The 27,442-nt window shown below is 39.4% G+C and overlaps 1 protein-coding gene across 1 annotated transcript; it reads left to right on the forward strand.

The window, feature by feature from the left end:
• Window positions 1–71: 71 nt before the first annotated feature.
• Window positions 72–27,307, forward strand: SLC39A9 (solute carrier family 39 member 9). Its single transcript, XM_055818086.1, has 8 exons — window positions 72–216; window positions 503–620; window positions 5,761–5,869; window positions 15,266–15,457; window positions 17,952–18,020; window positions 19,142–19,227; window positions 21,053–21,187; window positions 22,911–27,307. Exons 2-8 carry the CDS (start codon window positions 525–527, stop codon window positions 23,139–23,141), a joined length of 918 nt encoding a protein of 305 aa, XP_055674061.1. The 5' UTR covers window positions 72–216; window positions 503–524; the 3' UTR covers window positions 23,142–27,307.
• Window positions 27,308–27,442: the final 135 nt, after the last annotated feature.

Below are 27,442 nucleotides of genomic sequence, written 5' to 3' on the forward strand. Positions count from 1 at the left end.
GTGGAGGTGCCACTTGGCCTCCGAGGCAGCGGTGGGGGCAGGCGGGTGAGGGGGGGTGCGCACCGGTCCTGCAGGTTCCCTGCGCCTTCTCCCCGCGGCCGCGGCCCGCTTCAGGCTGCCTCTCCACGAGGAGCCGCCTCGGCACCCGCTGCGTCCCTCCGCCTCTCCCTGGGGGCAGTGGGGTGCGGGGGAAGGGGGAAGGTCCCGCTGCCTGAGGTGAGGGCTGGGCCGCCCCCTCCCCTTAGCCGCGCAGGTGTCTCCCTACCTGTGCCCCTGGCCGCGCTGGTGCTCCCTGCCCGCACCCTGCAGCGCTCCGGGGCGGCGCCGGCGGGATAGCGGCTGCCGCACGCCGGGCCCGGAGGGGCCGCCGCTGGGGGCCGAGCCGGCCGGAGCCACCGGGCAAGAGAGACATGGCTGAAAGCCTTTCCTGGGAGCTCGGTGTCTGCACGGGTTAAGGCGTGCGGGGCGAGGTGGAAAAGTTGCTGTTGAATTTCACTTTAAGGGACCGGACAGAAAGCAGCGAAATGGATGACTTCCGTTCCATCTGCCTGCTGTCTCTGGCCATGCTGGTCGCCTGCTATGTGGCAGGAATTATCCCCTTGGCAGTTAATTTTTCCGAGGTAAGACAGCGTCGCCAAACTACTCGCTGGTTGCTAAGGGAGAAACTAGGTGGAGAGAGCTACCAGGAGGAGTTAGTGTCCTCCCCTTGCAAGTAAGGCAATGATGTTGGCGTGACGATGTAACTTTTGAAAGATCTTTAAAGGAGTTGCAAATGCGGTATTAATTTTCATTCAAAATAACAGTGTAAAACTATGCTTGTTCTGCAGTGCGTATAAAAGTCATTTAAATGAGCCAGATTGAGCCTAGTATCTGCTACAGGTGAAGCAAAGTCTCAGCATGTAGGGGAAAGAAATGATAGGAGCTGGTCATGGTTATTTTAGACGCTTATGTCAGAAACTACTGAAGCCTGAGATTAACTGTTATTATGTGACTGTGGGCTACTCAAATTAGGGCTTTTGAAACTAATTCTGAGAAGGTTCCCAGGAAACTTTGTTTTGGTTCACAGTTCAGTTCACAGCTTGTGCTGCTGAAAATTAAACCTTAGCCCTTTGATTGCAATGCAACTTCAAGTTATGTTACTACCTCATGTAGCGCCAAGTATTTTGGAAAAATATCTTGGGTATTTAAGGTATTAAGAGAGAGGGAGTCTTCCATATATTGAATGAATTTCCAAGCAGTACAAGAGTTCAGAGGTAAATGTTTTTGGGTGTGGTGTTTCTAAGAAATAATTAAGGTGGTTGTTACAGTCTTTGGAAGTCTCCTAATGTTCTCTGATATCCAAGGTTTTTTTCTTTCTAAATGATGATTATTCCTTAGAGGTGTGGTGTAGTGAGTTTAATTTTCTAAGGTAGCAAGAGCTCCGTTATGAAAGGTTTCCTGTTTCTACTGGGAGCAGTGCTGCTTTTGAAAGGGAAGTGCTGGAAGAGAGATGTGACTTGTTCTTTCATTAAGTCTCAGATAGTTGCACCTGTGCTTTGGTCCCATTATTACAAGGAGGCTTTGGGAGTGATGAAGCAAAGTCTGTTTTGGGTAACAGTACAGTTCAGCTAAATGAACTGAAACCTCACAATATATTCTGAAGTCTTTACATAAACATTAGCATAGTTCTGTTTTGCAAGTGCTTTGTCTGATGCTTTGATAGACCTTCCTTATATGTCTTCAGTGCTGTTGCTTCCACTGTCTCACTCTTCAAAACTCACTTTTGCCCTGAAAACTAAAAATGATTTTCTTGCAGGTTTTCTGAGGACACTGCGTAGCATGCTAATATGGTCTTTTTTTATTTAATTTTGCATTTCCTTATATATGTGTGTGATAGTCACCTGTTGTCTCTGACTTTATATTCAGTGTTGTTTGAAGGCAGAGTTCTTGATCTGTGTTTATGGGTTTTATGTTATTTGTAAGTTATATAGTACATAATTAAAATTAATAGATACTCAACAATATAAATTACATAGTTGAATCAGTGGGCTCTAAACCTTTTGGGGCTCCCAACAGCTACAGATCTGTTGTGGATCCAAAAGAGCACTCTGCTCTGTATGTATTAGCCTTTTGTGTGTGCAGTGTTCTACCAACAGCATGCACATGTGCAATCCAGTTTATTATGATATCTTAAACTCTCAGAATTACTTGACTCAAGTTTTACACTTGATTTAAACTGGATACTTTTAAGTATCCGCGTGCTATGCTTAAAGAGGAGCAGAATCTTTGCAAATTATGTGTAAATAGCTAATCCTGGAAGTGTTTGATTAGAAGTTGAAATTGTTTTGTTTGAAATGATTGCTTAGGGCTCTGCAACAAGGACAATTTCAAACTGAAATGACTGTCTGGACTGTGCATTATATGGTTTGCAGAAAGTTTTGCAGATGGCCTTAGGAAAAATGCCTTCTCCCACTGGCTACTTATGGTTAAGCAGAAAACAAAAATGAATGCTTTACATAATATACCCCAGATGCCAGAGAACAATAAAATTATTCATTATTGTTAATACATTCCTTCAGATGATTTTTTTGTCATGAAACCTATTGGTTGTGTTCCAATTTCATGCTAGTTTCTATTCTTTTAATTAGATGTGGATATTCTTTAAAGTCTAAAAATCCAGAAAAGCCAGGTGTGGCTAAACATAGGCGGTAAAAAGGTACAGACATACCCTTTCAGCTTAATTCTAACTTACTGATAGTACTAATAGTACTCTGTTGTGCTAACTTTGGGCTGGAAACAACACTATACCAGTTTGTGAGGCTACCTCTTAAGTTGTAGTCTAAATGCAACAAATATAAAAAAAACCATGTTCTAGCAGTTTTAATGTTTTGCTTGCGTAACAGGCGCAGGCACTGTTGACTGGACTGGGACTGCTTGCTGCTGGAAGTAGGTGTGAGTTTTTGTGGATCCAACTAAGAATTTCGATGCCATGCCATTTAAGTCCAACACTGAGCAGTGGAACAGCTTACTAACTGAGAAATTCAAGATTTTTCCTGTGCGTTTTTTAGCACTATTTCCTGTGTTGCTGTTGTTTTTAACAAGAGACACACAATTGTTTTTGTAACTGAAATGGTTTGATTTCTTGGGTAAAACTAATGACTTGTGCCTGTCTGGGTAGGCTGCAGTTACTAGATCACTGTGTTCACTGTGTTTAAGTATTTTGTACTGAAAAGGAGGTGGAGACTTCTCTTGAAATAGTAACTTTTTAGTGTGTATTATTTTATGGATCTCTAAAATTCACAGATGCCCAAATAAAAGCAAGCAGAACAGTATTACTTCTGACAGTCTTCCCTGTGTTTATAGATGTATGTAAAAGAGGTGACAGTGCTGCAGTATAGATCTTGTTTTTCCTTGTAAGATAGTGAATTTTTGCAAAACAGCATTATGAACCATGGGTGTTGAAGATTATCTTTTCATGTAGATTGCCACTGTGTAACAATTTGCCAAGTATAATTGTCACATATGCCAGTATACAGTGCATGTTTGTGGAAATTTTACAGGTGTTAATCTCTTGCATATTACTGTTTGTATTTTCCCCAGTAATGCTGTATTGTTCCCTTATGGTCACATCTGGCTTGCTTTCAGAAAGTTGGGTTTGCATCTCTCTAGATGTTCTGTGTGAGCATTGCCTATTTCAGTGAGACTGAACAACTTCTGTCATTACAGTGCATGAAGGAGAACAGATGGCATAATAAGGATATGCAACAAGTGGTTTCCTCTTAGTCAAACACTGAGCTCTGTCTCCAGGTGCTCAGTAGCTAATGTTAATATTTTGGTAGCACCCAGACATCTCATTGTGCATGGAAGATGATGATGGTTCTGCCATAAAATGTGTGCTACGCAGTTGTTGGGAGGATCTAAACTCCTGTGGTTGCTCCATGTGGTATGGTAACAGAAATAATGAGACACAGCCTCTGCAAGTTGTTGTATTTTAGTATTAGATGTTTATATAATTGGATTTTCAGTACATGGCTTTGACTTTAGCCTGTCAATGTAGTAGTCACAAGGAAGCAAAAAGTAATAATAAACTGTTCTTGCATTGGTAAAACATAATTTAGTCAGTTTGGGAGGAGTGATATCTCTCTAAGCTTTTTGCCCAAGACTAGACTATAACTAGGAGGGTAATGCTTACTAATAGTAGCAAGTACTTACAAACACTTTGTGTGGTTTGTTGTAATCTTGGAGAAGTTCTTGCTGGAATATGAAAAATTAAATTCTTTTTCTTTACTATAAAAACATGAAGTTCATGTATTTATGCTAGAGTTTAATTGCAAATTTGCAATACTGATGTAACAACTCTAGTTTAAAACCTGTCTTTGCAGAGGAGAAAGGGGATTGCCATGGTCTGTAATTACATGGAGAGTGGAATATTGTTTCATATTGCCCTAAATGCCTTTACAGACTTTAATGCCTTTTAAAATCCTACTGGAAGGCTTAGGAATGGTTGTAAATGCAGAACAGTATTATTCTTTTTATGCATCTTCTAATCAGATTAAAAAAAAGACTGACATGAATGTGTGTTTTCACCATTATCAGTTTGGTTCAGTTCCCTCATTCAAACTATCATTTGAGTAAGCCTTTTTAAATAATTTATTATAATTCTGGATTTGGAACTATTTTGGGGATTCAGTCCCTTCTGCCCTATTTCATAGCTACCTGATATTCTGCAAGTGCTGTGATACTGCAGTTCTAAAACTTCACCTGGCACATTATTATTTTTTTTTAATACATGGAACACAAATCAAGTATTTCAAGTAGAAGAAAAAGTATCTTTCTCTTAAATTACTTTTAGCTACAGTTTTATGTTTTTAAAGAAAGTGTTCTTCAGTGATACCCTATTAAATAGAAACCCATTAAAGTATGGCAGTTCTTAGAACAACCTTCTGCACAAGAGTGGCTGTTTGACTGAGAGACTGAAATACAGTTCATCTGTCATGTAACAGTCTTGTAACAGCTTAACTTCATTTCTTCTGTGTCTCTAAACCTGTAGGTGAAACTAGAGCTCATGCTGCTCTTTCCTCTACAATCTTCCTTCTCTCATTCTGTAGTCCTAAAACTTTGCTTAGCCTTTTCTGTTACACAAATATAGCTGACTTAACAGTTTACACTCTTCCTTGACCAATGTATTTGTATCTGTAGATGTGTTTTTCTTTCTTGTATTTTATTATTTCGATTGTTTATTTTGGGGAATGGAAAATTTATCCTGTGTGGTGCTACACCTAGCAGAGATTTTAGGGAACTTGCATGTTTAATTATCATTTCTAGTAAGAAAGATGTGTTTGAAAACAAACATAGAATGGAGATAAACTGTAGAGCTGCAAACATGCTTCAAAATTCAGGCACTTTCAGTTTTTCTTTGTCTCTGCAGGCCTTGCAGTTTGAGGCCCTGGATGATGAATTAGACTCCAATAATCATTAGTGCCAAATTTAGCGATTCTTGCTGTTTTCAAGTATGTTACATTTCATTTCTTGTCTGATGTTAACAGTCACATAGGTCATCTTTTAATTTTATTTCCTGCTTCAGTTGATTGCATCAGGTGCTGGGTATGTTCACTTTTCAGAAAGTTAATTGTTATAAATATAGGGACTATACAACTGGGGCTCTTTAAAAATCGGCAAAAGGTTTTGTGGATCATTCTCCTTTCCCCTTCCCTCCTGTCTGTTAATAAGGGAGAGTAAAGAAAGCATTTTTACTAATACTTGTTTTGTACTTTCTTGCAGGAGAGATTAAAGTTGGTGACTGTTCTGGGTGCTGGGCTGCTGTGTGGAACTGCCTTGGCTGTCATTGTACCAGAAGGAGTACATGCACTTTATGAAGACATTTTGGAGGGTAAGAACTAAACCCAGATGGCCTTGTTCAAGATAACTTAGGTCATGGTGTTAGGATATACTGGGGCTTGCTTCTAGGGATTTTAAAATGAGAATGGTGGAAAGGTTTCACAGCAGCATGACACAAAGCCTGCGTAGTCACAAAAGCACCATAGGCCATGATGTTGCAAGTTTATGGTGATTTAACAGAGGGATGTGGTCAGGCTGTGCATGGATGACTCTTGCTGAGCGATCCAGTCATTTGCGGGTCCAGGTACTGTACTGTTTATGGAACTACAGCCTTTTATGCCAGGTCATGTCTAGCATTCCTTATTCTGGGGAGAGTTAAAGTTTAACTTTCACTGGCACTTCAAAGGGGGTTAGGGATACCTTTGGTGGAGAATGATATTATGGACTGTTTGCTGTTGCTCTTTGTAGTTTAGATTGCTTTTTGTTAAAGTGATTGCAGGGAGTGTTTTATAGATGTATATGTACTTGCCCTGATAAGAATTTCCTCCTTTAAAACAGAAGAGTGTTTTGGAGTTAAGTTATCTTAATATACTGGCTGAAAATTACGGTTATATAGGGCTAATTCCCAGAGTAGGAAGCATTTCTTGCTTGGGTGGTACTGTCCATCACATGTAGATATCTGTGCGTGGCTCCAAATTTAAGCATCAGATTCTAGTCTCCCATCAGCAGTCTTCAAAACTTCATAACCTCTAACAAATAGCTCAAAGCTAACAGCGATTTTGTCTTGTGCTCCACACTCACATCCCTCCATCTTATGCCCCAAAGTCTTAGTAAACTTCAATTTGAGTTTATGACATTATTTCAAGTATTCAGGGCTCGTTATCTCTATTTGGAGTGCACTTTAAATCTTGCTTTAGCTTGGAGTCTTGTGCTATTACATTACTATTATGTTACTATTGTGTGTATAAGCTTTTTCCTGTATGCTGATTCAGAAATTTGTCTGAAGGTAAACAGCAACAACTTAGCGGTAACAGGAGAAAGGACTATAAAGTTGAGGCTGTAGAGAGCTTTGTAAGTGTCTGATGAACTGCTGTTGCTAATCTGGTATTAAGATATAATTGTAATACTCTGCTTTTTGTGTACTACAATTTTTTCTTGTTTTGACACATCTAAATTTCTTTCTAGTTCTGTTTTTTTAATTGATCCTCGTTTAGTTTCCACTAAATAAATGTTTCTGCTTAGATTTAAACTAAACTGAAGATAATATATAGAATCATCCGTTATCAAGAAGTGAAAGAACCTCTGATTATGCTTTTATACTGTACTGTAATTTATGCACTCTGATGTAGGATGTCTCTAATGAGCTGTAGTTGTGGATTTGCTCTCAATTCAATTTTAATTCCAAGTAGATTACATTTTTCTTGTAATGGTATGGCTAACAGTAAGTACAATTGCTATAAATGTTTGGGTGGTTTGGGTTTTTTTTTTCACTAAATGGGGTATACTGTTCATGTATAAAATCTACAGCCTGCTGTTTAGAGCTGTGTGCTCTGTAACAAAGCTTAGTATGTGCAGGAAAAAAGTCCCTTCCCATTACTGCAGTGGTAGTGTCAGAAGTATTTATAGAGGAGAAAAGAATTGGTTCTGTGTAGGAATTAAAACTCGGTTCCAAACTCACAGTATCATGTCTAAAGCCAGTCTTATCTATAAAGATATTTATTTTATTGTTAGTATTGCAAAGAGGCAATATTCATAGGTGGTATTAGAAATATTTTTTGTATTTAAATCTGTATTTTTCTTACAATAGTAGGATATTCAAAGTTAAGCTTAAAATTATGAGAATTTTAACAGCTTTCAGTGCATTTTGTTTTTTTAAATCCATCCATTTACATAATTAAACCTACAAAGGCACCTAAGGAAATGTCGAGATACATTCCTACAACTGGAAAAAAAATCAGGGGACTTTGTTTTCCCAGTTCCAAGTGTAATTTAACTCTGGGACTGGTTGCTTGTTATCAAAACAGGTGTTTGTGATTGATACAAAAGTCATTTACTATAACTTCTGTATTTTCCCACAGGCCACAGAATAAATAACTTCTAATTTTTGACCTTGTAGGCTGAGAGCAAATAGCATATCATGATTACTACTTGGTCGTAAACAATGTATGTGTGTAGTGAAACCTTGGTTTGAGTATAACCAGCAAATAAAATCCCTTTGGCAGCTTCAGTCCTTTAACTGATGAGACTGCATAACCGTTGTCAGAAAGATTGCCCTGAATTACCCACTATGTTTTATCACTTGAGATGATCAGAAGTTAACCTTTTAATATAGATGCAACAATCTTTTGTGGTCTGAAGTTATTTTATTGATCAGTGTTGCTCAGCAGATACATTTGTGAAATCTTTCAAGGGCTACCGAGCCTATTCTGATGTGCTATGTCTGTAGTCATGGCATTGTGAGAACATTTTGTACCGTGGGATGGATGTACAGTTGTCTCATCCAAGATGTATGAATACTCCAGCAAGAAGATTGATGACTTGCTGGAGTAAGTCAAGATTTTGCTGTTAATGTCTAGAACTTCTGAAGAGTAGTTGCCAACCAAGAGTCCCCAAAATGACAAAAGTTTTACTTCTGTCACTTAAGCAACAGATGTTGGGAAAGCCCTCATGTGTGCTGTGCTCCATTCTGTTGCCATTATTTATTTGTGTTTTTTTTAGTAAATTGTTAAAGAAGCTTCTCCACCCTAGGTATCCTGTAGCAGAGTCTCGGGCTTTAATAAGGTAATTTGAGTGGCACAGCAGTAGAAACAGCTCAGGCTGGGTGCCTCTGCAGAAGGACCCTGAACAAGGAAATTCCTGGGCAGTTATACCCCTTACAGTCTGAGTTTCCCATTCCTCATGTCACACACTGGACTAATATATAATTATATCAACATCTGGGGTCTTCCAGTTGGTTCTTCATTGGGTCTCTTTGTCTCTGGGCGGTCCATTTTTTTCTCTTTCCTCTGAGGTTGTGGTTTCTGCAGATGGTTGTAGCTTCCATATTTTCCAGCTCAAACCAACTCTTGAGGCCCTCTTTTATGGGATTAGGTAAAAGTTCAACACATCTGGGTCAAAGTTCCCAGCTTGCAGCCTAAGGCTTCAGCAAATTTAGCTACTGATGCTAAGCAATTAACTCCAGACAATTTCAGTCCAATGTTCCTTAAGTGTTGTCCTTTTGATTCTCTTAAGCATTCCTGCTAACACATCGAACAGAGTTCTCAAAGTCACTTCAAGGCACACTAATGTTCTTCGTGATTTTATATACTATTGTAAGTAATAAGTGTAACGAGGTTAAACTTAATCGCTACTGGGTGCAATATGTGATTGTAAATCCCTGTTGTGGCTGGTGACCATCCCAGGATGGTTTTCCACCAATGATGTTCTCCATCCTTTTTCACTTTTTTGAGTATACAGTGTACTACTTTTGTATCGTGGTTGGCAGTAATTAGTTTTTTGGCCATTATTCTGTGTACATTTTAACAATTAATACAAATCATCATGTTGTAACAGTTTCTTTACCAATGTAAGATTCATTCCCATGGGGGTGGGCGATAAATCTTGAATTAATATATATAATTGTAACAATTGATGTGATGGGAGCTGAATAATTGAAATTGTACCCCATACTTATAGTGAAGTTGCAGACACAAATAATTGAATGATATCTGGCATCAACAGTAATGCTATTTGCTAATATAAAATTACAGAGTTCTCATACTAACACATCCTTTCCCAGTATATACAACTACCTTTTCAGGGCGTTCATTGGGTTGTACCTCAGTGGCAAACATTTTGTTCAACGTCTTAAGCTCTGATGGTGTTACTCTTACAAATAAATCCTTGTTGTTCCTGTACAACGCATGTGTTAACATCTACAGTTGCCCATTTGTTTCCATTTCGTGGGGCCCTCAGTCTGTCTTCTAATGGAGAGAGTATAGATCCATTGTGATTTAATCCTAATGCAATGATTGGCCATATGGTGCATACTGAAGCATTGTGTATTGTTAAAACAAAACCTGTGGCCTTGTTGTTGATGGGATCAGAAGTAAAACTGACTAAATACCACCAGGATTGGATTATTTTTTTAATTCGGTTGCATTTTCCCAGATCGTCTTTTGAATTTCAGTGGGTAAGATGCCCTCTTCACTTTCTCTTGTAATTGTTGCTACTATAGATTGCATCCACAGTTGAGCTTGGAAAACATTATTTTGGACTGTACCAAATACATCTGCAGTTACCTGATAGTACCTTTCATTAACTTTTTTCCGATTGAGACAGTATATCAGGTGCGATTGATTAGTCCCCAATGCTAGTGAGAATCGCAGTGTGTGTTCAATTTGTTTATATCATGTGTTGTTGTGCTTCATTTACTCAAAAGTACTTCAGCATCTATACTATTTAAGGCTTTCGAACTTGTCCCCAAGATACCAGTCACATCTTCATTCACGTTTGTTTTGGAGAGGTGAGGGTTTGCCTCTGTAACCATCCTGCATAGGATGCGCTTAGGAATGGTAAACGGGTTTGATTGTAGAGATACTAGTTTGCATCAGTAGTTCTAATCTTTTAAGAGACCATGATGGATTAAATAACACTCATTGGTGGCCTGTATTTGATCACATACAGTCTAATTTTAGAAATTTGTGCAATCAACTCGTCTTTTATTTGTGGAGTTGAAATTGGGGCTGATACTGTCATGGTGAGCTGAGGGATGGCTGTCAGCACTGGGATGATACTTTCACAAGTTGCGTTAACCTTTTCTGTAAGGCTGTGTGACACTGTCAGACAGCAGCTGTTGCTATTGGTACAATGAAATGTGCAACATCTGCTATTAACATTTCTGAAGACTAAATCATAAACTTTATCTGACTTACAACAAGACTTTTCTCAGAGTTCTGTGTAATCAAGGAAAGTTACCTTCCCTTTGGTTCTGTGAAAAAGTTAGAGGAGACCCTGTGAACCCTTGGGGGAGACATGTCCATGTCAGCTGTTGTCCTTTCCATGTAAAGCTGATTAAGGGCTGACTACTTTCACTGAGTGGGATGCTAAAGAAAGTGGCAGTTAGATCAGTTTTGCCCAACGACGTATTTGTGAAAGTACTGTGAAAGGGCCAGTACTGGGTGAGGAGCCACTACATGTTGATTAATTGCCTGCAAATCTTGTACAAAACCGTATTCTGGATCACCATTTTCATTGAACTTTTTCTTTTCTACAGGAAGTGTGGGAGTATTATATAGCAAAATACTTCTAAAATCTCTTGGGCCGGATATCGGTCTATCTGCTTTTGTAGGGGAATAGGGTACTGTTTTGTGGCTGGTAGAGCTCTTCCCTTTGTTTTGACAATTACAGGTTGAGCTGAGATTAGTAATCCAACATTGGTACCAGTTTTGCTCCGTAACTTCATGGGCATAGATTTTAACAGCTCTGGTATTCTTATTGCAGTGTTTGGGCATTTGGTAGTTACACTCATTCCTTCAGGCGATAAGTGTAATTCTACATCTAGGGCTTGTAAAAGATCTCTTCCTAGCAAACAGGCTGGAGATTCTTCTGCCAATACAAATCTTCCTTGTATGCTTTTGTTTCCTGTTGTTACTAATAGAGGCTTACTTAAACTCTTTCCCCCTCCTCTTGTGACTTTGTGTATTAGAATCTTGCCTTCAGTTTTAGATCCTTTTTGAGATAAAATTTAGAAGAGATCGTATAGCTCCCATATCCACTAAAAATTCAAATTCTCTGCCCTCTACCTACTGTAGGTCCTTGGTGATCTAGTTGAGTTTCCCACATAGCAAAAATTCTTAGTCCTTCTAGTTCCCCAAGGATTTCAAGGTTGCCTGCCTCCTGTCATTGTGAGTTACTTTCTCAGGTTAACTCTGCATTGGCAGTTCCCTTCTCTAGTGAGACCTCATGGCCAAAGGGGACATTCCTACTGTACATGTCCTGAATCCCCACAGTAATAACACTCTCTTCCTTTGCTTTCTCTGTCCTTCTTTCTGTGTTGCCTGGCCTCAGCTCGAATCCTGGGCTTGGCCTTCCTATACCTTTCACTTTCAAGTTTGTTGCTAAAGCTGCTGCCAGTATATTAGCTTCTTGTTCTTTTGTTCTCTTTCTTTCTTTCACTTGCTCATGATTCTGTTTCTCCTCTTGCCCATGATGCACAAATCTTTACCATGAGGGTGGTGAGGCACTGGCACAAGTTGGCCAGTGAAGTTGTAGATGCCCCATCCCTGTAAGTGTTCAGGCCAAATTGGATGGGGCTTCAAGTAACATGGTCTAGTGGAAGGTGTCCCTGCCTATGGCAAGGTGGTTGGAACTAGATGACCTTTAAAGCTCCCTTCCAACCCAAACTGTTCTATGAAATACAGCCACACTTAAAATTTTCCTGTAAAGCTTCCCCTTGCTAGCCTGGCATACATTCTTTGAAATATTTCTGTATGTCGGGCTGTTCAATCCACAAAAACACTGATGGCTAGCATGTTGTTAAAATTCTGTGGGTTCATTCCCCCATAATGTTAAAATTGCAACAAAGCTGCTTGAAGCCATCCCTAATAATCACTGGGGTGTTTGTCTAGGTGCTTTCTGCATTTCTTGCACAATTGTCCAATTTACTCCTAACTCATCACATGCCCTGATGGCTTGTGCTAAATTCCAGAGTGTTGTTTGGCATGCGATTCTATCTTCTGCATTATTATAATCCCAGTTTGGATTATTCACCAGCCAGGGATTTCTCTGTCCTCTGTCTTGTGGTGCTAGTTCTGCATCCTTATTAATTATTTTATCTTGTTCATCTGGCTGGAACAATTCCCTCAGAAGTATCTGGGTGTCCCCCCAGCTTGGGTTATATCCAGTGCATTCATTACAAAAAACCTGAGCGTATCTCTTGGTCTCTTCCCCTGATCTCAGCATTTTACTTATCCATAAAGCTAAACTGCTGGTGTTAGTAAACACATGTAACGGTGGCAGAGGGGGGTTGCCTCCACCTCCCTGCAGTAATGTGGCAGGATTAGGCAAAACACTAGAAATCTTAGGGTAGAGTCCAGCTGCTGGTAAAGCAGAGGTAGGAGGTGAAGAAAGAGAGCAAGTGACGGATTGGTTGGTTGGCATATAAAGTGGGGTGGACTTTTGGGGGGCATTGGAATCTGCGAAAGCAAGCATTACCTTCAGCTATGTCTCGTCCCTCCTGTGCCATCAGACTGGATGTTTCTGCTCCCAAGCCCAATTATCCCACACAGTATCGCAAAAAGGCTAATTTCTGCTGGTCAGAAGTCCCTTAGAGTGGCCACCATTGTGCTGGACTACCAGCTTTTGTTGCGAATGGCCAGTCTTCCTGACCTAACATAACTGCATGTTTTTTTGTCAAGCTGACTGTACCAACAATCTTTTTCCAATTTTCCAGTACCTCAGTTAAGAGCATCCCCTTCTCTATGCTAGGAGTGTTTTCCCATTGTTTTCAATTAATAAGAGGGACTCGGACTCCCTTCTGTGTGTGCCTTTTGCTGATGGGGCTGCATGCCTGTAAGCAAACTGCAGCAGGGGAGGGACTTGAACCCACTGCAATAGTTTCACCAAATCTGTTCAGGGAATTTTAACACTCACCTTTCAATGCCTCCTGCTCCAGACATCCCAGGCAAACTCATTTGCTGCTGGCTGTTGGGTGTCTGGAGATGAGAGGATCAGACAATGGAGGCTAGGGTCCCGTCTGGGGTGACAGAATTGGAAGTAGGTTTACTATGTCTGTTCTCCCACTGAAAACATTTGAGTAATACCTACTGTGTGTAAACTGCCTTGCCTGCTGTGGAAGTACAACTGTTTGTAATAAGTATGCCAAGGAGCCTCTTCTGCATCAACAAAAGAGCTTTCTAGCCCGGTGTCTTGTCTCTGCCAGAGGCTGTAAAGGGAAATAAATAATAATAAAAAAATTATATAGATGAGTCTGATGAGGACAGAGTCTGAAACCAAGAGGTCAGATGTTTACTGTGCTCTGTATAGTAGCTAGGAACTTAATTCAAAATTCCCTGTTCCTGATCTTTGCTTGTACCTTTTTAACAGTTTATTTCTGCATGCTGTTGGTGAAGGAAGGTTTGGACATGATTCTTTGCTTACCAGCTGGAAACAATACCTAGAATTTTGATTTAAAAAAAACAACTTTATTAAATCTTTCACATAAATGTATTGGCCAAAGATTGGCCTTAGTACTGAAAATCCTCTGTACTTCTGGATGTTATTTGCCCTATGTGTCAGATGGGATTGCAGAAGCAGTAATTTCCTGTGGTCATGAACAAGGTTGGACGATCTCACAGATCTGTTTCAGGAGTCATTAGGCCAAAGACTACTGGAAATGTTAAATGCATGTGCTAAAAAAAACTTCTTTCTTTTTAAGCCTGTGTAAATTCAGAGTGAGACTGATGTAAATTTCTTTTGAAATTGGGAGGAATTTTGTGTGTGGTATTTGCTTGTGATACAGATTACACATGCTGGGCAAATGGCAAGCTGTAAAACTTTAATGTTACAGTTATATTGCATCTCTGCTTTCTAGAAGTCATTGTAGGTAGAGACTTTTGTTGCTGTTACTAACCTATGAAATACTTGAAGATGTTTGTAAATTATGATCTGTGCACTAAATAAATGATTTTATACCATGGAAACTTAATTAAACAGTTGTCCAGTCATAATCTTTCCCCTTCTTAGATTTTTGGTCTTTGGAGCTTACCTCATTTCAGGGTAGCTCAGTAAGATAAAGTAGATGTCTTTGAGGGGGGCTGGGGGTGCAGCATGCAATTAATTCTTGTGTAGGGAAAGGAAACAACCACACAACATTCAACCCCAGGGCCTGGACTTTGGGTTTCTAGGATGGTACTGACATCTGTAGGATAGTGTGCTGACTTAACTGTTTTTCCTGTCCATATTAATGGAGTGTATCAATGCTAACTTGTTTATAACTAGAGACTGATGCTTTGAGATAAAAAGTTAATCTTTGTAAAGATTGCATTAGATCTCTTAGTGGATGGAACCTGTTTTATCTCCTCATCCTGTATTTTCTCACTTAAACAAAGATGATGACTGAAGTGCTTGACAGCATATCTGAATACTGACAAAACTGACAACTTCAGTTAGAAAAAGGAATTATTCAGCATTTTTTGTCAATCAATTTGTATTTTAAATTCAGCATTTAAACACAATAGCCTGGCTTATTAAGTATTAATGCTTTCATTGCTTCTCCACACCACAGCTTTTCTGGCACGCTGGAGAGGCCAGCCAGACAAATGTGTGCTTCCCTAAGAAAATGGTCTAAGACCTTAAATGAGGATTTTTGTCCAAGAGAGCATGAGGAACTCTTCTGGTAAAGGAGGAGAAAAGTGACCATGCCATGTTTAGTCCCCTGTCTCCTAATCTGTTTGCTTGCCTGCTGCAGGGAAGCATCACCCGGCGAGTGAGATGCAGCGTGTGATTGAGTCTGAGAAGGTAGCAGAAATCCCAGTTGCACATGAGTATGGCCATGATCATTCCAGATTGCATGCCTACATTGGTGTATCCCTTGTCCTCGGTTTTGTCTTCATGCTGTTGGTGGATCAGATAGGCAGCTCTCATGTGCACTCTACAGATGGTAAGTAAAGATTCACTTCAATTAGACTTACTAGTTAGTCTTAATTTTATAGCAAAAAATAGCAATTTTTTTAAATGCTACTGGGATTTAATTTGACCAGTCATGTCCGGAGTTACAGTAGGTGCTTTACAAACATAAAGCAAGGCCTGTGTGAAATGCTTGTGCTGGAAAGCTATCCTGGAATTAGGCTTAATCTGAGAGCTTGTTTTGCTAACATGAAATAACTGTATGAGCACATGGGGTGTGGGGGTTGAGGGTGACTTGACACTTGAGTTACTGTCTTTTTTACAGTATCACACATAGGGGATTTCTTTGGCTTTCGAAAAAGCTTCAGGTTAGTCTTATCTTTGTTTTTCCTGCTTAATTGTCATACATGTAGGTAAAAATTGCAAAGAACGAAAGTGTCTTAACTAAGACTGCAGAAATGACTAGATGTAAGCTCTGGCCCTTTACTGTAACTGAACGCCTGGATTCCCATGCTAGTTTAGAACCTCACTTACTTCAAAACACTTCCTGCGTAGACCAAAGATTTTGCAACTTCTTTGCAAGACTATAAAAATGCCTACAGTTACCTTTGTTTCCTACCTGTGGCTTCACGCTCAAGCTGTAGCTTGAAATGCACCAAAGGTGTTTTGTTGTCTGGAAAGGTATCTTAGTGCCTTTGGCTGCTCGTTTTCTCCCACATAATTTCATCTGGTAGAGTTTGGCCCTCAAAAATTAAGGAATTGATCTTGAAGGAAAAGTAAAACATGCAAAAAGGAGAGGGGCTATGTTTTGGTTGGATCCTTGGCAGTTTACAGTGCAGCTATGCAAATGCTTGGATGGAATTGGTGTGGTGGGATAAGTAAGCCAGTGCAGGAGCAGTCACCTTTCTGTTGCTGGGGAAGTGTAAAGGGAGCCACAGCCATGGCTAGCTGATTTTCAGAGCTTAAAGGGAACAGCGGCAGTGAGGGTGATGAGGGGATGCAGGTGAGCAACTGCCAGGAGAATTCTTGGTTCCTAGGGGTTACAATCTTTTCCTAGATCTCTGATCAGAGCAAATACCAGGGAAAAATAGACTATGGTCTATTATGGTGTTAGAGTTACTATGAAATGGAATATTAAGGAAAAGTTTTTATCTAGTCTGTACCTCTGTCACATGAAATGTAGTAGTGTTTTTGTAATGTTATTTAAAACTACCAAAGAAAAAACCATTTTTCTCATTTGAACCAGCGTCTGGTAGTTTTAGTATCTCCCAAATGGCTAGATTTTACTTTGTCTAAACTAGAAAAATACTGTAGGCCATAACAGAGATGTGAAATCAAATGGGACTCTCTTTGGGTGTGTTTAGTTCTGGTAAATCCAAAACAAATCTAAAGGAAATGTTCTTTGTGATTATCTCCTGTTTGATGTGAGTACACTATTGCAGTCATCCAAATGCAGCTTGGGCAATTAATTGTTCAAATAGGCTTCCCTTGATTCAGAAGATCAATCAGACAAGAGAGAATACATTAGATTTTAGCCAGCTCGCTTTCCTGATCTGACTTGCTGGGCAACTTGCTGGGTGCCTGGGCATGAAAAGAGAGACTGGAGGGTGGGGGGACAGGCAAGAGGAAAGGAACAGGACTGGACTTTTAATTTTGGTGGCAGTGCAGACTTACTAAAATAGCTGTGTAATTGTGCTTGCAGTCAGCTCACTGACCACTTAGACCACTAGAATAATCAAATAATGGCTGTTCAGCTATGTGGAATTAAACAGTTGAGTTACAAGATGTTTCTGTACTTGTGTAGGACTTACCTGCCCTGTTCACTGTTCATTGCAGTGATTTTTTTATAACAGTTTCACTGCTGATTGTGTGATCCACCACGCTGTAGTGGTGGATATTGCCCTGTTGTGTCATGTTGTGAGCTATCCTGTAATGTCCTCAGAGGAGGAGCAGTCATACAATTGCAGTTGAAACAGGGATCTTAAGCAGTGCTGGCTGTGTTTCTTCTCTGTGGTGTGTAACGTTGGAGGGAGATCTTTGCAACTGCTGCCATGAAGGTAGAATTTATTGCTTACTAGGAACTGCCAGAGAATCAGTGCGAAAGAGCCTGCCCCAGACTGTCACCTGAGGGAAAATGCCGACATTGGGCTATGTGGGGATAATCATCCTGACTCTTGGAGCACCTCTGGATTCTGGGCATGCAAAACTAGCTTTTCTTCCCCTTGGTAGCACAGAACTTTAACGTTTGGTTCAGGGGGTTAAGAAAAACAACTGCTTCTGCCTATATCAATGATTCTGTAAATTGCAAAGAGGTGTCTATGATTCTGTTCACTTGATTTTTGGAAGAACTTTGGTGATTTGAAGGCGTTGGGTATCAGACTGCAGAGAATCTAGTGCAGAAATACAAAAGTTTTAAATGTAACTGTGTAAGCACCTGCTAGAGAGGTGTAGTGATACTTAGAGTGTTTCTTCCAGCATAATTACTGTATTTTTTCTCTTTATCCAAATTTTTCTAATGACTGTTTCAGATCCAGAAGCTGCAAGATCAGGCAACTCCAAAATCACCACAACACTGGGACTAGTAGTCCATGCTGCAGGTAACATGGGACTTATTGTTAGCACTTGACAAGGACTTGCATTGCTGTATGGCTCATCTTCAGATGTGCTAGAAACACTGGAGTTTTGTTTCTGAAAGTGGCTTTTTACAAAAAAACAGGCCAGGGAGAACTAAGGGTCTTCCCAAAAACTTACTGGGGAAAACATACTCCAGTGCTCAGAATGTTCCATGGAGTTTTATTTGGGTACAGTATTTTCACTACTTTTCCCCACCCCATCTGAAAAATTGTGTGACGCTCCCTCTCTGCTTCTTCAGTTCCTTTGCTGGCTGTTTTAGCTGCTAAATTTCAATGCATGTTAACACATTTGATAAGTGGTATGAAACACCTTTGGGTTTGCTTGGCAGATGACCTGTGCGTTTTTAAAAAATTAAGTTTAAGAAAAATAATATACTGTGGGGAAAAAGGATATTATAGGCTGGAATGCTAAGATTTGACTGAAATGTATTTGGGCTGACTTGCAAGGACTGAAAAAGTTGTGCATGTGTTGCAGTCAACCTGTGTTCATGTTGTAATTCTTCACTGTACATGTGTAGTGTAAATATGATGCTTTTAAATCTCTCCTGCTGAAGGTTGTCAGAGTCATGAGATCAAAAATATTTCATCACTAAAAGTGACTATATATTAATGATTAACATATCTGTTTACTTTTTCATTTAGACAGTATATTTATGTTAAATGGTAAAAAAGTATTTACAGTAGTATTCATGTTAGAAAATTCATTTAAAGGATAATAATTAAAAATCTTTTAATGCTTAGAATCTAAACCAGATTTCTTACTTTAGACAAGACGACACTTGTACAGAAGACTAAAATAATTAAACTTGTTACCTGGTTCTAATTTGTCAGAAAGTGTCAATACTGAATAGATTCTCAGTATGGTTTGGGGAGAAATATGAGACAGCTCCTGTTGAGGGTTTGTCTCATGTCCTGAAATGACTGTGGCTTAATAAACAAATTTGTGCTGGGTTGGTATTGTTGATGGCACTTTTTAGTAACAGGACTTCTCAAATCAGCATGTTTTCGGCTGTCAGCTGTTGAGGGGGTGGGAAAGCTGAAACTGGTGTGGAAGAATGATCCAGGAATTTGTGCTCCTGTTTCAGCTGATGGTGTTGCATTGGGTGCAGCAGCTTCTACTTCTCAGACTAGTGTCCAGTTGATAGTGTTTGTTGCCATTATGTTGCACAAGGTAAGTCGTCATACAGAAAATTCATGCTTTTTTCTTTAAAAGACCTCAAGCATACGGAAAGTAATAAAGATCTTAAGTTTCCGTAGTGATGTAATATGGAAATGTGTAACACCATTGAAATGAACAGGTTGGTAGTACATGTTCAAGGACCACTGGCATGATGTATGACAGAATAGCAAATGATGGATGCTAAATCAGAGTAGGGTACAAATGAGAGAGAGAATTCTCACTCTGTCCTGCCTGCCTTGGTTGCAATGGTTGGGAAAGTTCTCCCAAAAGTAGAGAGAGAAGAATAGCTCAAGATGAAATGTGGCAGCTTCACACTGACTTTTTCTGAAGCTGTGTTTTTTTTAAAAAAAAAAAAAAAATTAAACGTAAACCCTCAAAATTCTTACTGCTTTAAGAGATGTATTCAGAGAAGTTCTAGAGGGTGAAGCACGAAGGTACATGCAGTGTGTTCAAGGAGGAAAAGCAGTTTTTATGTTTATTACAACAGTTTTTTGTTTCTGTGATGTTAAGAAAATGGGAAGGGTATTTGTTACAAAGGGTTTTAGTGTTTAAAGGATTGGTCTTTTGAAACAACTTAATGTCAGTGTACTAAATTACAGCTGGTTACCTCTGTTACTGTAGTAGCTTCAACATCAGTCAATATGCCATTTCTGCAGGAAAAACTTAAACGCTTTTCTGATGGTAACAGGCAAAAAAAGGCTTTTGAAGTTGGGAAGATCTTTTTTGTCTTCGATATTTGTGCAAAGGTATCTATTAGCTATATAGGTTCTAAGCGTATGTGTGCAGATGCATAATTGACTTACAGTAGCACGTGCATATATTACAGTAGTTAGTCATGCACTCATCCAAAATATTGTTTGCATAGTTCACAATGTTAGGAAATCCCAATCTAGTGTGTCTTTTCTTCACTGTTGATACAAGAAATTGTGGTTTACATAACCCTCTTCAAATGTTAGTGGCAATGTCAGTGTTGCGTCTTGCTGTGAAGCTTAGTTTATGGCTATTGCCAAGTGAAACTTGCTTTTATTATTCTTAATGTTCAAAATTAAATTATTTCTGAAATTCTGCAATTTTAGAAGAGGACAATTCTCCTATAAAAGATTATCAAGATTATCGTGGTTTTCTTCTAGGTTAAAAAAAAAGATTCTGTGTATAAAAAATGCTCAATATATTTTAGCTTGTTTTATCTCCAAAATGTCAGGGTGGACTGCTGTTGTCTTTGTGAGTGAAAATAGAATAAATTCTGTGAGTAGCAGGACAGCTATGGCTTGTGGATAAGAAACTGGATGCTAGCAGAAGGAGAAGAAGGGAGTATTTGTTTGCTTCCCAGTGGGAACAGAAATGAAACTGAATGATGTACTAATCAGAAGAACTCTTAAGTCTTAGTTCATGTGGAGGCTGACAGTTATCTTTGGGAATTTTTCCTGGTCTGTGTTAATTGTAGAATTTTTCTGCTGTACATAAAGAAACTGTCCATCGAAGAATGTGTAGTATTATCAGAACAAAAAAAGGAATTACCTGTTAATTGAGATGTAGACATTATAGCAATGATTCATCAGAATGAACATTTCATATTTATAATGACTGCTCAAATATGTGTACTCTGATGGCCAGAACATGAGTTTCCATTAGGTACTGTTAAGGTAGGGCAATCTGCAGAATTCTGTTAATTTGAGTTAACTGAACATACTAGTACTCTCCCTGAATTTCTTCCAATCCAGTGCATTTCAATGTAGTAAGTTGTATTTCAACTTTATCTCAGATTTCAGGGGATTTTAGAAGGTATTGTATTACCAGCAAATATTATTTTTTGCAGGCACCAGCTGCCTTTGGCCTGGTTTCCTTCCTGATGCATGCTGGGCTGGAACGGAATCGAATTAGGAAACACTTGCTCGTCTTTGCGTTAGCAGCACCTGTTATGTCAATGGTGACATACTTAGGGCTAAGCAAGGTAGGTCTAAGATTTTGTTCTGCCTGAAATGTAGCTTAGTGGTGGAGTTTGGGGAAAGGAATATCATACAAGTGTCATAGAACATAATTCCAAACGGCTTCAAAAATTTAGCAGAATGGAGATTAAAAAAAAGTGGATAAAAGGTAGCAATACAAATGTGTGAAACAAAAAAATAACCCATGCTTACCATCAGAACCAGTGATACAACTCTGTAATTTTGTGTAGCTTTTTTTTTTTAGACGGCTGTTTTCTCTTTTCTCCTTTCTGCTGCTCCCTGCTGAGAACAATTTACTGATATACCAGCTTTTATCTGATGACTAGATAACTAAGCAATTTTCAGTGTTGCTGCATGCAACACTTTAATATGTGGGTAGAAAATAATCTTTGTTTGTTTCCCCCACCATCCCAGCATTGGTCCTATATGTTCAAAGTCTTTTTCATGCTGTGTCAGAAGCTGAATCCTCAGCTAGAACGGCCTTTTTGCCTCTCATACTCCTTAAAGCATAGTCTTCTCTTGGCTCCATTCAACAAATGGCCTCTGAAATGAGTCATGGCACATGAGTTTATAAACTGTCCAAATTCAATGTTTCTTGTTTCCCATAGCATTTCCTATGACACTCCTGTATTGCTGACTGCAGTGGGCTGTGCTGTTGCAAAGAATCTAATGTGATCTCGTGAGGCTGAAGGCATGAGAGGAAAGATAAAGTAAATCATTTGGGCTAATTCCTTTACCTGCTGGAAAGGAGTTATATTTAATATTGCAGTACAGGAGACAGCAGAAAGGGTTGAGTTTGTAAACAGAAATGAGTGCTGTTAGAGCATTCTTTTGATGTAGGCTCACTAAGAGTTGGTTTTGCATTTTGCACTTCAAAAAGAACAGAGAATTGATAAGGCATAAGGGCTGTCACAGTGGTTTTGTAGTGCCAGAGCAGAAGATGTATCTCCGCTCTTTGCAAAAATAACCTGCGAGTATACCAGAGAACTAACATCACACTTGAGCTGGAAATTGTTCAAAAAGGATTTTGAAACCAATGAGTGGGTTTCAATTTCATTGCGTTTACTGATTTGTAGCATGATCTTAATCCTCCTATGAATGTGACAGGGTGCTCAGTTTTCATCCAGAAGATGCGTTTCTTTATGAAGTTTGCATGGAAATTCTGGGAAAGGTTTGGGTGTTTACTTGCACATACAAATCAAGTGTTGAATGAATCATGATTTGGAACTTAAATTTAGCAAATCTCGTTCTGACCAGCAGGGGACCAGGTATTTAAAGGCTAACATCTTATTTGAACTCTGTTTACAAAAAGGGAAAAAGTCAGTCTTGAGTGTTCTACCTAAAATTTCTGGCCTTGTAATCTGAACTTTATTTTTTCAAAGCACATTCTGTCATTTTGATGTTTTTTGTGTTGCTATGAGATGCACAAACAAGGTGCTTTTGCATGGGCTGACTTCTTTCTTCTGTAAGGGTTCCTGGAAGTCTGAAGTGAACTAACTAGGATGAGAGGTGTTTTTCTGCCCCCCACATCAGCTTTAGAATGCCAGTTGCTACACATAAGGTGCAAGACACAAAACAACACATTAAAGCATTGTCATTGTGAGAGAATGAGAGTTGACAGAAATCCTACTGTCTGGACACTTAGGGATTTTTTTTATTACTGATTGAAGAACTTCTGCTTATCCTTATTTTTTGCTTTTTCAATTTTTATTTTTTTTTCTATTTCAGAGCAGCAAAGAAGCCCTTTCAGAAGTCAATGCCACCGGAGTTGCTATGCTGTTTTCTGCTGGGACTTTTCTTTATGTTGCCACAGTTCATGTCCTCCCAGAAGTAGGAGGAATTGCTCATAGCCACAAACCTGAATCAACTGGAGGAAAAGGACTCAGTCGTCTGGAGGTTGCAGCCCTAGTATTAGGATGCCTTATTCCTCTAGTTTTGTCCATTGGACACCATCACTAAATGCTCAGATTTCAGAGTTATCCTCGATTTGATGTGAGCAGTAAATGTTGGCTGCTCAGTTTATCATTATCTCTTACCCATCATCCATCCCATCCACTTTATGGAGTTCAGAGGGTACCTTGATTGCAAAATGAGGAATACCAGGATGGTTTTTAGTGTAGCAAAACGTACTTTGGCAGCCGGATGTAAATTCTATGTAACTTTTCTGAAGACATTTGCTATTTTAATTGTTACTTCTGGCCCTATTCTCAGGGAAGATGGAATTTGGAGTTTAAGAAGAGTGAGCAGAGAAGAACATAACGACTGGTCATGAAATTGCAAACACCAAAGTATCCTGCAATTCAGCTTTCACAGCTGAGAGCAAAACCGAAGGATGGCTGCCTTGCGAGAGATTGAAGACTTATTAATGAAGAAGGGGGCTCTCCCCCATCAGTTCTATGTTGTCCTGATGATGTGACTGATCCTTGTAGTGTTTGTCGCTAGTTGTGTTGCAAAAATGGGCTACACTTGGAACTCTGGACAACACTGCTATTGTCACAGAAGTATCGCTGATAGGAAAGAAGTTATGTAGACAGAAGTGTAGGATTAGAGTAGGAAATCAGCTGGTTAAGAAAGTGCAAATGAATTTTGCACTGTGTTCCATTATTTAAGACAAAGGATAGAAGCAAGGAGAATAGCATTTTGGCTGTTTATGCAATTGTTAATAAATTTTAAAAAGGCAATATTTCTTGGAAGATAGTCTTCTGCCAAGTCAGTGAAGTGTAGGCACCAAAAATGTTAGCAGGAATTCAGTATTGGGTACCGTGATTACACTGCTGCTACTGTTGAGAGAGGCACCCGTAGTGTCCTTTGAAATCAAGCCGTTTGGGGCTCTGAGGAGTAGAAATCCGGTTGAGACAGCTGTTGGGGGACCAGAGAACATTACTAGTTCATTTTCAAAAGTCTGAACTACTGAATCCAGTTGGGAGTTGTGTGTGGAGGTTCCATTAAATAAAAGGTATTAAGGTTAACCAAACAAGATGTTTAGTTAAATATTTATGCTACAGATGGAGTACTGTGTTTCTAAAGAAATTCTGAACAAAAGACTCAAAAAAACCCAACCTGGTGGGTCCCAGTGAAGCTGTTGGGCATTTTGCTTTTCCTTTGGGAATTGGGCATTTGCCTCTTACTGAGAAGCATCAGTTTTGGTCAATCTGCTGGAGGACTTACTACTAACTGCTGATGCCTTTCACCGCAGAAGAGTGATAAAAGATTCCTCCCTTTTCTAGGCACAGCCTTCTCTTGTCAGGCATAATTTCTGTTATGCAAAATTATTACTATACTCTTAACTGTAGTGCATTGAAAAGTCAGGAATGCTTGATGTGCAGAGACTCAATACAAAATTCTTTCTTTAGGGGAAAACTTTTTAATGCTGTACCCTTTTTAAGCTATACTGTCTGCACTTTTTAAAGATAACATTGCCAAATATTTTTTTTTAATCAAGTGGATTTTCAAGGCTTGAAATACCTTAACTAAAGTGCTTCTTGCTTCCATTTGAATGAGTGTGTCTATTTTTCATGCCATATATTGCTTATACTACATAGGCCATTGTGCCTTTTAACTTCTTTACATTTTTGTAGTTCTGTTTGTCTGCAGTGTTTGTTCGGCAATGGGTATGGCCTGGCTCTTGGATAGTGATTGTGTTGTTGGCCTTGTAACAATACAGGTGTGTCCCAGGATCGAGCCTAGTATGATCCCCAGAAGTGCTCATTTGTTTGTGTGTTTCATTACATATAATCAATGCAAAATTATTAGAAGTCATCTTTTTCCATAAGACAGTATTTTCAGGTAGAGTTAGCGTATCAGGCCTAAGCAAGCATTTTTCTTACATTAGGCCTTTGATAGTTAATTCTCTTCTGATGAGGCACTGCAAAATCAGATATGGATGAGATCCTCTCCTGCATGTTTTTAAGTCTTTTTTTTTTTTTTTTTTTTACAACATACACATGCAACTAGTAAGTTACCTGTTTGAAAACTTCAGTGATACAGGTTGCCAACACCTGCGAATGATACACAGGGAACACACCAGAGCTCCCAGTGCTCTTCCTGATTTCCCTCTACCTTCTTCCTTGATAATCTCACTGTTTTACTTTGCTTAATCTTTCTGTGTGACTGTTTCCAAAAGCTGAAGAGTTTGCAAGATCTGCAGCAGAAGCAGGAGACAGGTTAGTGCAGCACCAGATGCTTACTTTTTATAAAACAGTAAGGTTTTTTCTTTAAACTGTGGTCTGTCACTTGCACTCCACGCCACTAGTTAGGCTGGCATCCTGACTGTGTTCCACTTGAGCCTCATCTTGTGTATAATAACAACAGTTTAGGGAGGTACGTAGGTAGGGTTCCATTTCGTGCCTTTTGTTCCAGCATTGGAGCATGTGGGTAGGACCTTCATATGTGGATCAGTGTGTATTGATGAAGATGTGGCAGACGGCCTAGTCACTGCTGACGTAACCTCTGGCATATTAAGGTAAGAGGTGTCACTTCTGAGAGGTCATCTTTTTTTTTTTTTTTTTCTCCTGTCCCTCAGATCATGTTTCCAGTTTCTGGGGCAGCCACCAGAAATAGTAATACTCAATGGTTCACGAGGCCAAGTTACAGCAGTAGGTGAGGGATTTTAAATGAAAACATTGGCAACTTAAAATTGGCACAAAAATTCTGGTAAGAGTACTTTTCATTTTGGCATTAGGTTAAGTGATAGGTTTTCTGTGATGGTGGGTGGGTTTTTTTCCCCTACCCATTTAGAACTAGCAACATCATTTTTTCCTTGGCTGCCTCTTAACTCTGTTGAACTTTTATTTCAACTTCTGTAGATGAAACTGCAGAGCTTTTCTTTATGTGACAAAGAGCATATAAAATATTAAATGGTCAAGCCTTTCCAAATTGTTAGTTCCACATGGTGGATTATTTTCTTGAAGCAGAGTTTTTTAATCAGTTAAATAAAATGGTCCATTTTATCATAGCCCCTTTTTTTACCTATCTCCCCATCTGTCACGGTAAATCCAAGCACTGCATGTAGTCAGGGCCATCTGGTATCATTTTCTACTCCTCAGGGGACCTTGGTGCAAACAGATTCCTCTTACTCTCTCTAGTAGCCATCTCTGCCTGTGTTTTCTACTGTGAGGTAGGTGGCAGCAGGTCTAGCAGGTAATGCTTTAACCAAGCGCCAGGCATGTCCCCCTGTCCTTCTGTATACCTCTAGGAAATCTATAATCTTCTCATCGGCTGTTTTTTCAGTTAATGATTTCTTAATGGGCAACAGGAGTTGGACTAAAGCTGTTTCTGTTGATCCTGGTGTGCCCAGGTACTTCCCCTGCTGTTATAATTCTTTTGCTGTTCCTTGTGTAAAGAAGGGAAATACTTGTTTTTCAGCGCTCCATGACAGATGCAGAAGCTGCACTGACATTCATTTCAGTGAGGATGGCAGAGCTGTCACAGCAAGTTAGGAATTTTTGATAGTTGAGGCATGTCAGATGGCTAGGTGTTAAACACAGAAACCTGCTGTTGACTTCAAAGAACTGTTTCCAGGTGGATTGTGTTAAAGGATAATGTTATCCAAGAGACCCAGGAAAAGTACTGAGTTTATTCAGGAACTAGTTCAGAGCCCTCAAGGAGCTTTTGACAGTAGCAGATGTGTCCCTGTGGTATCAGCTGTATGCAGAATGAAAGAGGTGCTGTGGAATAAGTGCTCCTCTTGCTCCCTTCCCGTTCTGTGCTGGGATTTGGGAAGAAGAGGAGGAAAGTGCATTCGTATTCTTTTGGGGATGGAAAGAGGAGAAGTGGTTGTGGTATAGTGGGGAAGTTTATGATGGATTTGAGATTCTTTATGATGAGGTTCAGATTACTGTTCACCTCAAACTTCTTTGAAAAATAAATTAAAAAAAATTTCTTACTGTCCTTTTATTACATTTCTTAGCAGCCCTGGCTTTCCAGGGAAAAACATCGCGTGGTCATTGCTGTTTACCTGACTCCAAGTATGGAACTGTAATTTTAATGTCTTTTTTCCAAACCATTTGTACACAAAATCATTCCATGAATGGCTGCCTTATAATTTTTCCACTTTAATTGTGAATGGTTAAAATAATGTTGCCGGTTTCAATTTGTTTTATTATATTAAATTTTTACTAGGTGCAGTGCTTTGGAGTTGGCTTGTCATTTACTGCATGGGGTTTTGTGACAGCTCTGACAAAGCGAAATGACAGTCTTAAATGGGATGCAAGCGGTGCAGACAGTACATTTTATTTTTACAAGTGTATTTGCTGCTTTTC

This window comes from Falco peregrinus, chromosome 1 (assembly GCF_023634155.1).
Source record: "Falco peregrinus isolate bFalPer1 chromosome 1, bFalPer1.pri, whole genome shotgun sequence".
Classification (NCBI taxonomy): domain Eukaryota; kingdom Metazoa; phylum Chordata; class Aves; order Falconiformes; family Falconidae; genus Falco; species Falco peregrinus.

What these genes read in the sequence shown, in the direction of transcription:
- SLC39A9 (XM_055818086.1), top strand. Translation starts at nt 525, where the DNA reads ATGGATGACTTCCGTTCCATCTGCCTGCTGTCTCTGGCCATGCTGGTC. An exon ending in ACTAGTAGTCCATGCTGCAG is followed by an intron (nt 18,021 to 19,141) that starts GTAACATGGGAC and finishes CTCCTGTTTCAG; the next exon opens with CTGATGGTGTTGCATTGGGT. An exon ending in CATACTTAGGGCTAAGCAAG is followed by an intron (nt 21,188 to 22,910) that starts GTAGGTCTAAGA and finishes TTTCTATTTCAG; the next exon opens with AGCAGCAAAGAAGCCCTTTC.